Genomic DNA, 11632 nt, shown 5'->3' with positions numbered 1-11632 from the left:
CCCACCTCAGGCCCCGCATCCCTGGTCCCGCACACCTGGCCCCGCACATCGCATCCCGCACACCGCATCGGTCCGAGCGTTTTATTGTCTCACAGGCAGTCCCGAGCCGCCGCTCTCAGTAGCGCCGAGCCACTGGCGCTCCCACAGCGCCCCCCCCCAACCCGGAGCAGGGCCCAGCAACGTGCGGGAGGCGGCTGCCCTCCCCGCAACTCCTTCTGGGGGGGCATCGAGCGGGAATGGGGCGAGGAGCGGGGAATAACGGCCAGGGAGCGCGAACCAGCCGGGGACCGCGGGGAGCAGAGCATGAAGGGGAGGTCCGCAGCTCCCTCCGGTCCCCCGCAGGCACCCCCCCGGGGGTCCATCCAGCAGCGAGACCCTCATGCACCGAGCCCCCATCCTCAGCCCCTTCGGACGGGCCCCCCCTCGGGCAGGGGAAGGGGGTCCCCCTGTCGTCGGTGAAGCGCGGGGCTCATGCTGCTGCTCCCCAGACGGCAGGCAGGGGGCTGGCATGGGTGCCACTGTCCCTTGCAGGGAGCGAACCGCCGGACCTCCGAGGTCTTGGAGGAATGAAAGGCCGGGGGGGGTTTGTAACAGCGGGGAAGGGGCGAGAGTCTGTACGTCCATAGGGTTCAGAGGAAGGGGTTGAGCCCCCCCGGAGCGGGCGGCGGAGCCGGGGCTCCGCTCAACGGCAGTAACGGCTGTGGCAGGTTGCCGGGGAGTTCGGGGAAGGTGCCAGCCTGCGGGAAGGCACTGGCAGATGCGGAGAGAGCAGCGGCGGTGGTGGGGATGCTGCTGAGGGGCATCGGAAGGGATGTGCTGTAGGTCATGGAGTTGTTGGGGAGGCCGGCGGGCAGGCTGGGCACCGGGGAGCTGGTCCGCATCTGGTTCAGCGTTGGCTTGGGCTGCTCGGCGAGGCTGAAGGGGTTGGTGGGGGACGGCGTGCTCAGACCTAGCAAGGAGAGGATGGGACACGTCAGGGCAGTCAGAAGCAATCCAGCCCTGTGGAGAAGAACTTGGGGGTGCTGGTCAATAAGAAACTGAACATGAGTGTTCAACATGCACTCGCAGCCTGGAAACCCCACATCTCCTGGGCTGCGTTAAAAGAAGCATGACCAGCAGGTCAAAGGGGGTGATCCTGCCCCTCTGCTCTCGTGGGACCTCACTTGGAGTATTTTGTACAGTTCTGGTGTCCTCAACATAAGGAGGACACGGAACTGTTGGAACAAGTCCAGAGGAGGCCACGAGGATGATCAGGGCCTGGAGCACCTCCCGTATGGAGACAGGCTGAGAAAGTTGGGGCTGTTCAGCTTGGAGAAGAGAAGCTGCGTGGAGACCTCAGAGCAGCCTTCCAGTATCTGAAGGGGGGCTATAAGGATGCTGGGGAGGGACTCTTCATCAGGGACTGTAGTGATAGGACAAGGGGGAATGGGCTTAAATTTCAACAGGGGAAGTTCAGGTTGGATATAAGGAAGAATTTCTTCACTGTGAGGGTGCTGAGGCACTGGAACAGGCTGTCCAAAGACGTGATGAATGCTCCATCCCTGTCAGTGTTCAAGGCCAGGCTGGACAGAGCCTTGGGTGACATGGTTTAGTGTGAGGTGTCCCTGCCCATGGCAGGGGGTTGGAACTGGATGATCTCAAGCTCCTTTCCAACCCAAACCAGTCTGGGATTCTATAATTCTGTGCCATCCCCAAACCTCCTCTTCCTCCCCCAGACACCCCTTTTCCCAGCCCAGGGAAGCTCCCACCACTGCACTAGCACCTACCCGAGAGAAACGGGTTGCGCGTCTTGGAGGCCGCTGTAGGTGCGACCAGGGAGTCCAGGTTGACCAGGGAGGAGGCAGCAGGGCCGAGGAAGGCCTCGGGGGTTTTACAGTCCTTCCGCTCCTTGCTGGACTCGGGCAGGGAGTCAGCCAGGTTGGCGAGGTCAAAGCTCTTCGCCCCATCCTGCCTGGTGCTGGGGAACAGGTCACCGAAGGGGTCCAGCTCTAGGGCAGGGGGGGGAGACGAGCCACATGAGACAGCTGGGACACACTGAGGGTGATGGTGTCCCCCCGTCACCGCACCAGGCAGGTAACAGACCTATCCCCTTGGCTGCGGGGCAGCCCGAGCCCATGGCACACAGGTGGGAACAAGCTTTGGCCGCACCAGCAAGCAGCCACGCACAGCCCAGCGGGCCCTGGGGCTGCCTCTCTTGCAGTGGGCAGGGGCAAGGTCACTGTGCCCAGCCTGCCCCACGTCAGCCCCTGCTGCTCCCCTGGCTCTTACCAGCGGGGCTGTTGGACTTGGCAGAGGAGGGCGGCTGTGAGGGGTCCTGCTCCGGCGGCTCAGCGGGCTCGGGCGGCTTTGCAAAGAGGTCGAAAGCGTCCCCCCCTGGAGCTGGGGGGAAGAGGTGAGACTCAAGGAGGGGAGCAAGCGGGGAGGTGAGAGGCAGGAGATGGACGGGCAGGAGAGAGGCAGGGGCGGCTGCCTGCAAGGAGACAGAGAAGAGGGCGTGTGGTGGGGGGCATGGGGCTGGGGGTCAGGAATGTGCATTGGTCCGGGAAGGGGGCTAAGATGAGCCAGACCACTGGGGATCATTGCAGACCAAGGCAGCCCCATGCTGCTTGCAGCCATCCCCCCAGGAGCAGGCAGGTCCCTTTCCCAGCCCCAATGAGGTCTGCAGCAATGTGTTAACAACCAGCACTGGCCCCAGGCCAGGTTCCATCTCCTCCCCAGCACTGAAGCACATGCAAGGAGCTATATGGGGCCAGAGGAAGCACCAAAAGGAAGCACTGAGGAGGAACTGAGAGTAGGTTTGAGCTCTGAAACAGACTGGTCCTGCAACCGCTCTCCCATCTGCAATGCAGCAACCGCCCTGTCCCAGCAGGGCACATGGTGCTGCTTTGGGGTGACCAGGTATCACCAGGGGACACACACACCCCCCCCCATCACCGCACTGCTGCTATCTGCTCCCGTGGGAGGGCTCTGTTAACTGTGCCATGTTAATTAAAGCAGCCTCTTCTGTGCAGAGAGAAAGCCTTGAGGTCTTCAAGATGGCAAGGGGTGAGTGGAGGTCCTGCTGCAGGGCAGGAGAGCAGGGAGGCTGTTTGCAAAGCTGGCTATGGGAGCGATGGGAAAGCACCCTGGGACTGCAGGAGGGCCAAAGCTGCCCACAGTCGCCAGCAAAGCCAAAAGCCAATCAAGCCTCTTACCAGGGTTAGGAGGTTGCTCGGCCACCGGGGCCCAAGGGTCGGGAGCTGGCGTAGGAGCAGGGCCCTGGGCAGGGGGAGACGCCGTCACCCAGGGGTCCGCAGCAGGGAAGCCAGAAGACAAGGGCGCCTTCCCCCAGGGGTCAGAGGCTGCCGTGGTGCCGGGGGGGAAGTCCCAGGGCCCAGCAGAGGTTTGCTGGGATGAGGCGCTCGCCTGGGACAGGGGCTCCCCACCAGCGGCTGGGACCGGTACCCATGGGTCAGGAGCACCGGCCCAGGCAGAGGCTGCCGGCTCCGCTTTGGGTTTCATATCTGAAAGAAGAAGGGAAGCTGTGGAACAACGCAGGGTACAAAGGGATGCTGAGAGTGGGGATGTGCCCGGGGGACCATGGCTTCCAGCAGCACTGCCTGGGCATGAGACAGACGAGGCAGCAGAGAGAGAAGCAGCAAAAGGTCCTTTCTGCTGAGCTCCTGAGGATTGGGAAGGGACAGAGGCAAGGGAGAGGTTTCTGCTGCTGTCCCAAGCCTGCGAGTTGCCCCTACCTGGCATATCCCATGGGTCAGCAGAGGTGTGGCTGGAAGGGGCTGGTGCCGGTCCGAATATATCTGCCAGCTCCAGGATAGAGGACTGCAAACAGAAAGGGAACAAAGAGGTGAGGGCAGAGCTGTGGGATCACCCCCCCATCTCCCCCCAGGCCCCAGGCTGGCTGCGTGGCCATCCAAACCCCCAGTGCTGTACCTGGCTTTTCTTCATCTTCTCTTCCTCCTCCTCTTCCTCCCTGCCCTGGGCAGTCTCTTCCACACCTCTCTGCAGCAGGGAGTTCTCCCCTTGCCAAGCCCTCACCTCCTGTGGGAAACAAGGGACAGGCCCATGAGCTCCAGCCCTGCATGCAGCACCTTCTCCAGGAGACAGACCAGCACAGGAGCTGCCGCCGCATCCCCGAAAGGTCCCAGCATCCGAGCAGAGGCTCCTCCAGGAGCGAGCTCAGCAGGCAGCCCACAGCAGTGAAAGCGAAGCAGGAAGCGGAGTGAGGCAGCGTTTTGGGCTCCAGCACCCCAGAAAGAAGCCCAAAGTGCAAGGAGAGAGGAGCGCCTGGGGCTGCAGGGCACAGGTACCTTCTCGTGCTCCTCTTTGCTCAGCGCGAGCGCGAGCTGCAATTGCCTTTCTTCATCTGTGCTGGAAATTGGAAGTGGCTTCTGCCAACAGAGGAAATGGGGTGACATTTCAGCTTGCCCTCAGCGCCGAGGTGCCTGTCCTCACCACTGCCTTGCCTGCCTTCACACCATCTCTGTGCCTCTATGCTTGTGAACCAGCTCCTAATCAGGCTCCCCTGTGGCCACTGCCCCATCTCCTTCCCCTACCCCTGCATCTAGGCTGGGATGACCCTAAATCAGGCAAGGAGGTTTTCATGGACTCAATGCAATCAGCAGAGAAGGGATTGGTGAGGCATCCCCTCACCCTGGCAGCCTGAAGGGGAGGAGGGCTTGTGATGCCTTAACTTGGGAATCCTGCCCAGGAATAAGCACCCAGAACTGAGGCAGATTTAGGGGAGAGGCTGTCCTCTTACTGCCATGGCAGCCCTGATCACTGGCTTGTGATGCTTGTCCAGCGTGGGACCGCCTGGGAATGGTGTCCCAGGTTGGGCTGTGCACGCCTGTACAAGTGTGTGTGAGCATGCACACGTGTGCGCAGCCCAGATGGACTCCAACAGGCAATGCTTTCAAGAGCGTGTTCCTACAGCTCTCATCGCAGCAGCATGTGGAAGCTATAAATACTCCGATTCCAGGACAAAAATAGGGATATATGCTCTGCTCCAGCTCCAAAAAAGCCTCCATCGGGCAGGGAAGACAGGCAGCAGCAAGAGCTATCTCCAAAGCATGTCCCCTGCATGGCAGGACCGAGCTCACGGTGCTCAGTGCCAGCCTGGGCTGGGGAGGACACACGCAACAGCTCACTTGGTGCCTGCATCCCTGCTTGGCTTCTCCTGGTGCTGTTTTCTAGGGCTGCTTCTAGCAGGGTTTGAAAGGACTGAGCCCTATTGAGCTTCCAGCCCAGTGCACAGCCATGGGGATGCTGCTGTCTCACCACACAAACAAGGGCAAGACATCACCCCTAAAACCTCTGTAGGAAGGTGAGAGAAATGGGGGAGCTCAAACCAGAAGCCCTCAGCAAAAGAGGGCAGCCAAGTTTGGGGAGCTTCAGGGTGAATCCAGACCCTCAAGCTCACCCTGGGGTACGGGATGATGAATGGGTCTCAGCCTGGTGCTGTCCCAGCCAGTACGGGGACAGGGAGCAGAGACAGCCATTGCTTCCATCTGCCTGCTGGCCATTCTGGATGCTGGGCCCAGTGCGAGCAGCCTGGTGCAGTTGCAGGTGCATGCACCGGCCTCGGGCAGCCCCCCAAACCCTCCCTCCTCCCGAGGAATGACCCATGATGCCCACAGACAAGGCAAGGTGCTGGGAAATGCCCATCCTCTGTGTCCCAGGGCAGGCAGAGCCCTCCTACCTTCTCTGCCTCCTCCCGACTCATGGCCAGCGCAAGCTGTAGCTGCAGCTCCTCCTCACCCATTGTCTGGGGTCTCGCTTGCTCCAGGTCAGAGGCAAACCGTGGGGATGAGGATGATGCTGGGAGATAAAGGGGGAAAAGGGGAAGGAGCAGCATCAGGACTGGGGTATATTGGGGAGCACATCAGCAGCGTCCTCCTGGGCCCCATCCCAACACAACAGGGGATGTAGCCCCACATTAGAGCTCTCTACCATGAACAAGCCATGGGTTTAAGGCTCAAGGCACAACCAGCTGCCAATACTGCTGGGTTCACTGCTGGCACAGCCAAACCTCTGCCCACAGCACAGGATGGAGATGAGCTTTACCACCACCACCTCAGAAGGTGAAGGGGAGCGATGGGCACCAAGCTGGAGCAACCCAAATGCACTGATACACCCACCCCAGCAACACTCACAGTTAAAGGAGGAGGGTGAGCCCCGTGCCCGGCCATAGTCTTCACCATAGGGAGATGCACGGCGGCCATAGGCAACCTGGTGGCTGCCGCTGCCCATGCCCTCGAGGGCCATGCGCTCCTTGGTCTGCAGCGCGTGCGCCCGCTCCTGCTTCAGCCGCTCCTCGTCCTTCAGCAGCGCCATCACCTGCTTCACCTTCTCCCGGATGTTGATGCCCTGGTCCTTGCCGTCACGATCCACGTACTGGAAGTCCTTCAGCGTCTGGATGGTGTAGAGGTTCTCCCGGCACTGGTGGGTCACCTTCTCGGAGCCAGTTTTGATGAGGTAGTCCAGGAGGGTGAGGGCTTTGTACACGTGACGCCAGTTCTTGCCACTGTCGTTCAGCCGCCGCCAGATCATGCCCATGACCTCGGCGAAGGCCACGGTGTTGAAGGTGAGGTCAGCGATCTCTGACATCAGAGAGCTGGGGGGTCCCCAGGGATCATTGGAGGTGGCCTCCCGCACCTTGATCTCTGCCTCCGAGTAGTTGTGCACGATGTTCTTCACCTGCCGGCGCAGTGCCGAGGTTGTCATGGCTGCGCAGTGCCCAGCGGCGGGCAGGGATGCTGGAGAAGGGATAAGCACTCACAGCCGCAGCCTCACCAGTGCCTGCAGCAGGGAACAAGGACACATAGACCTCAGCATCACCCCAACCCATCCCCAGAACCCTTGGCTGGCATCTGGGACACTTCTCAAGGTGGAAGTGTCCACCATCGGGCTATTGGGTGCCATGCAGGATGCTCAAGGGGAAATAAAACCCTTACAGCAAGCTGATCCCCAGCACCACAGAGCCGCCAAGAGATTTGGCTCCAGATTCAGCAACATTTGGGGAGATTTTACCCTGCACTTCTGCTTCTAAAAATAATCACCTGAAAATGGCAGCTCCCTCCTCCAGATCCCAGCTGCCTCAGAACCACTGTCCCAGCAAAGCTGGTTGCAGGCCCCCAGCCCTCGCACCAGCCAGGGGCTCCCCTGATGCTCCATCTGCAGCTCTACGTGGCCCTGCTCACCCTGGCCATCACCCCAAGGCTCTCAGTGCCACCAAGGATGCATCATGGTAAACCTAAACCCTGCTGTGAGTCAGAGCCTGCCACAACTGACCAACCTGACAGCTGCTTGAGTGGATTTTCCCAGCAAACTCAGTGATCCTGCTTCTGTGAGAGGCTGTGGGTACAGAAGCGTGTGCTGCTGTGGGGTGGTGAATTCGGGATGCAAACCTCCTGTGCCAGAATGGGTAACACAACCCCCCGCTCCCAAAAACCCCGAGCTGCCTCTGGGCCTTCTCTGCACCCAGATCCACAGCCAGGGCAGCAAGGGCTGTTGTAGCCAGGAGCTTTCCTGCTTCTTCCCCAGGAGGCAATGCCTGTCCTTGGGATGCGCTGCACCCGACCTGATTCAGAATGACATGGGTCAGTCTGGACCCATCTTCCCATGAGCCCACCACAACTGTGTCCCCTGTTCTGTGCTAGTCCTAATCCTCACCTTCTCTCTGCACAGTGGGAAGACAGGGCCAAGCAAAGCCGGGAGGCAGAGACTGCCCGGAGCTGCTTCCCCTCAGCAGGGTCGCACTGCAGGGCCAGGGAGCCAGGCTGCTCCCAGAGCTCCCACGGCATCTGCTACAAAACTCACTGGCAATGTGCTCCCCATTCAAGATAACACTTGCAGGCAGAGCAATATCTCCCCTGTGCAGCAATGCCTGTGGACAGCGATAGAGCATCCATCCCACCACCCACCTCGGTGCCGGTACCTCCCTGGACCACAGCCGCTGCGCTGTGTCCAGCTCTTTCCCAGCTCAGGACACCGGAGCGGGGCCAGGACTGTGCTGACGTGCCCATGAGCCACGCACGGCACCCGCCACGCTCCCGCACAACCTGTGCGACCGGTCCAGCACCTCCTGCTGCCGTGGGCCTGCAGCCAGGAGCCCCATGGCTGCACCAGCAATGTCTCCTGTGAGTCAGAGAGGAGCCTGGCACCGCCACGCCAAAGTTTGTCTCCAGACACTTCCCTGCATTGATTCCCTTTCGCAATGCAGCCCGTCACCGTGGCCTTTGGATCCTGCCGGGGCAACCCGCACTGCAGATGGACACGCTATTGCCCGCCTGGTGCAGGAACACCTTCAGGACAAGGGCAATAACACAGCAAAGTCCTCTGGGACTTGGCTCCGTGCTCCACTTTCCACCAACACCCAGGTGGGAGATAAAGGCATGTTTTCCAAAGGTGCCACTGGCCCAGCAAACACCATCACTCCTCCTCTGCGGCAGGATGATCCTTCCTGCCTCCAACAGGTTTCCTGGCAGGATAAACCCCAGGGCCAGCATGACGGGCTCCAGCGCTGCTTGTCCTGGCCAGAGACCTGATCCCAGCTGGACTTTGCCTGCCATGAATGAGATGGGTCAGGAAGTCTGAAAGGGAAGCAGGGGCAAGGGGAGAGCAGCAGGGGACTGGCTGAGCGCTGCCAGTGGCGTTTAAAGCAGCAGGGATTATCAAACACAATATCTCTCCCCCCCCACCCCGAATATAAAGGCAGTGAAACAGAAGCTGTGCAGGAGATAAGGCAGCAGCACATATGGAATTACTGCAGTGACCTTGAGCGAGAGGCTGCCAGGTGGGAGAAGGACACAAGAGTGCCGGGACAGGTCCTCATCGCCCCGCGGCCCGGCCGGGGGACTGCGGACCCGCACAGGGGGGGGCCACAGGAGCAACACGGAGGGAAGCAGGACGGGATGGGGGGGAGGAGAGCGCAGAGGGTGAGAAGGGGGAGCCCGGGGGCGGATTACAGCCTCCTCCATCCCCGATCAGGTGCGGGGCTGGGAGGAGCAGCGCCCGCCATGGAGGGAGCGACGGGGGAAGGCTCCCGGCAGAGCCCTCGGCCCGGCTCCCGGGGCCGCATTGCACCCGCACTCCCCGAGGGGCCCCGAGTCTGGCCCAAGGGCCACCGCAACCAGCGGGGCCCGGCATCCCCCTGCCCGACGCAGCCCGCGAAGCTCCGGCGTCCAGAACCTTCCTCTTCCTCCTCCTCTTCCCCTCCTCCCCCCGACCCCTCAGCCCGGTGCCGAGGGGCGCAGCCCCGCTTACCTGCGCGGCGCGGAGCACGGCCCCGCCGAGCCGGTGGCGGAGCCGGAGCCGTTGCCGGTGTGAGCGGGCTGAAAGCGGCCGCTGGCTGCTGCGAGCTGCCGGGCTGGCTGGGCAGGTCCCGGCGGCAGGTCCCGGCTTAACCCCTTCGGGGCCGCCCCAGCCTCGGCCCGGCTCCCTCCCGGGCACCGGCAGAGGCGCTCAGCCCGCCCCGGCGCGGCGCAGAGCGGTGCGGAACCCGCCGCGGGGGATGCGGCGCCGAGCCCCTGCCCCGCCGCATGCGGGAGGCGGGGATGCTGTTAAGTGCTCAGTCACTGCCCCTCGCTGGCAGCCGCCCAGGCGCCGCTCGCTGCTGCTTGCTTTGCTTTATTTTAATGATTTTTGCCTTCCCCATGCCCCTTATTTTTAGACAGAAATCAACGGTCCCGGGCTAGGAAGTGGCTCCGGGGGATGCCGACCCTCCCCACAGCGCAGCTCCAGTGCTGGTACCCAAGGCCACGGCTGCAATTTGGGTTTGTTGCAATTTTAATTTATATAGGGTTTTTTTTTTTCTTTCCTGGGATCTAAATTTGGAGCGGATTCTTCCCCTGCTCTGAGCAGCTCCCGGAGCCTGGCTGGGGGAAGAGAGGGAGGCATCAGATGACATGACAAAATAAGTCATGTCTCTCAATCGTTTCAATGCCACCCCCTCTCTCCCGGCCTCTGCCTTCCATTTTAATCACTGACAGGCCTTCAAGTATTATGGATATATATAATCTTTTTAATATCACTGACATTTTCCATAATGTAAAGCATCTCCTGAGTGCTGAGACATTCTGGAGGGGGAGCGTGGCTTCCCGCGATGCTCCTGCCACGCAGAGCTGAGACTCATCTTGCCCCCGGCATTGAAGGTCCTGCCTTGGGGAGTGGGGGGAAGGCTGAAGCCGAGGGGGGGGTGGGGGGGGGGCACTGCCTTGGATAGCTGTGTGAGTCACATCAGTGTGCATGTAGTCCCATTCTCAGCTGCAGCATCCAAACCATCCTCCAGGTCACCCTGGAGCACATCCCAGCTCAGGCAGAGGGAGGCATTTTCAGATCGAGGCATTCCTCCATTCCCAATACTCCCAGTTCAGCTGTGTCAGGCAGCCAAAGCAGCCAGCTTGCCCCTCTTCAGGCACTGATCTTATATGAGCAAAGGAGGGCCAACACCCTACAAGCTGCAGTGGAGCTGTACAGACATAGGGTTTGCTTTGATAGATACCCCATGATGCCACCATAGCCACAGAGCCCCATCCAGGCTCTAAAGCTGATTTCCCTCAGCCCTGGCCCAAGCCAACTGCTCACCCACACCCCCTTTGCCATACAGAAGCCTCTGGAAATGTGCCACCACCTTCTGCTTGCAGCATTTTCCTGCAATCCGCCTTCCCAGCCTCTCTGACAGTTATGGTGTCTTCAGGCCCTGCCTCACGTGATGAGGTTGGTATGTTAACTCCCAAGGCCAGGAAGGTTGCTCACCTTGGTTATTTAGCAAACACAACACAAATTATTAACACTAATACAAATAATGCCTACGTTTGGCAGAGGAGAGGGAATACTCTGTATGCCTGGCTGACAGGAATTGGCATTGAGGCTGGAGCATCCATACATCCTTTGGAGCGTGGGGTCTAAAGCTCTAGAAGCCCCTGCTCTGAAGGCAGGACTCAGATCTCATACCAGGCATTTCTAAAGGTGCTGTGTGGCAGCCAGCTCTAACTCCACTGCAGTTCCAGCCATGTAACTTCACAAATCAATGCAAAAGGAAGGGAAAGAAAGGCATCTGGCGTGGAGAAAGCCACAGCAGCAGCCAGAGAGCAGCGCAATGCTGACCCTGCGTGTCCCTTCCTGTGTGCTGCTCTGTCGTGGTTTAAGCCCAGGTCATAAATTAGAACCACACAGTCTACTTCCCCCCCCCCACCTTTCTTCCCTCTGCTCCTGGAGGAACGGGGAGGAGAATCAAAAGAATGTAACTCCCACGGGTTGAGATAAGAACAGTCCAGTAACTAAGGTATAACACAAATCACTGCTGCTACCACCAATAATAATGATAAAGGAAACAACAAGGGAAGAGAATACGATACCACCCGCCGAAAATGAGCCCAACAAAGAAGAGGCTGTGCCCTTCTGGGGAACTCCCAGTTACATCCCCGGGCATGACGTGCTGTGGTATGGAATACCTCTTTGGCTAGTTTGGGTCAGGTGTCCTGTCCCTGCTTCCTCCCGGCTTCCCCTCCTCCCTGGCAGAGCATGAGACTCACAAAGGCCTTGGTCAGGCTAAACATCAGTGTTATCAGCTCTGTTCCCAGGCTGAAAGTCAAAAACACAGCGCTGCACCAGCTACTAAGAAGGAGAAAAA

The 11632-nt window shown here is 60.2% G+C and overlaps 1 protein-coding gene across 6 annotated transcripts; it reads right to left on the bottom strand.

The window, feature by feature from the left end:
• Positions 1 to 67: 67 nt before the first annotated feature.
• On the bottom strand, positions 68 to 9532 carry EPN3 (epsin 3). Of its 6 annotated transcripts, XM_080629604.1 has the most exons (11): positions 9265 to 9532; positions 7923 to 8563; positions 6153 to 6798; positions 5699 to 5817; positions 4308 to 4388; positions 3931 to 4038; positions 3735 to 3819; positions 3195 to 3503; positions 2269 to 2379; positions 1767 to 1988; positions 68 to 949 (listed from the first exon to the last, which is right to left on the bottom strand). In XM_080629604.1, exons 3-11 carry the CDS (start codon positions 6721 to 6723, stop codon positions 630 to 632), a joined length of 1926 nt encoding a protein of 641 aa, XP_080485730.1. In that variant the 5' UTR covers positions 6724 to 6798; positions 7923 to 8563; positions 9265 to 9532; the 3' UTR covers positions 68 to 629. The 6 variants fall into 6 exon arrangements, with proteins under 6 accessions (XP_080485730.1, XP_080485728.1, XP_080485731.1 ...); XM_080629602.1 differs by lacking the exon at positions 7923 to 8563; XM_080629605.1 differs by lacking the exons at positions 7923 to 8563; positions 9265 to 9532 and adding an exon at positions 7672 to 7915.
• Between the last annotated feature and the right edge of the window lie 2100 nt (positions 9533 to 11632).

Source organism: Psittacula echo, assembly GCF_963264785.1.
Source record: "Psittacula echo genome assembly, chromosome: 14".
In the NCBI taxonomy this organism is placed as follows: domain Eukaryota; kingdom Metazoa; phylum Chordata; class Aves; order Psittaciformes; family Psittacidae; genus Psittacula; species Psittacula echo.
This window is presented reverse-complemented; position numbering and strand designations above follow the sequence as displayed.

Excerpts from the sequence above, each read along its gene's own strand:
- EPN3 (XM_080629604.1), bottom strand. The coding sequence starts at position 6,723 with ATGACAACCTCGGCACTGCGCCGGCAGGTGAAGAACATCGTGCACAAC. Across the intron at positions 4,039-4,307 it reads GCAAAGAGGAGCACGAGAAG|GAGGTGAGGGCTTGGCAAGG; the intron begins GTACCTGTGCCC and ends TGTTTCCCACAG. Across the intron at positions 950-1,766 it reads GCGCAACCCGTTTCTCTCGG|GTCTGAGCACGCCGTCCCCC; the intron begins GTAGGTGCTAGT and ends TCTCCTTGCTAG.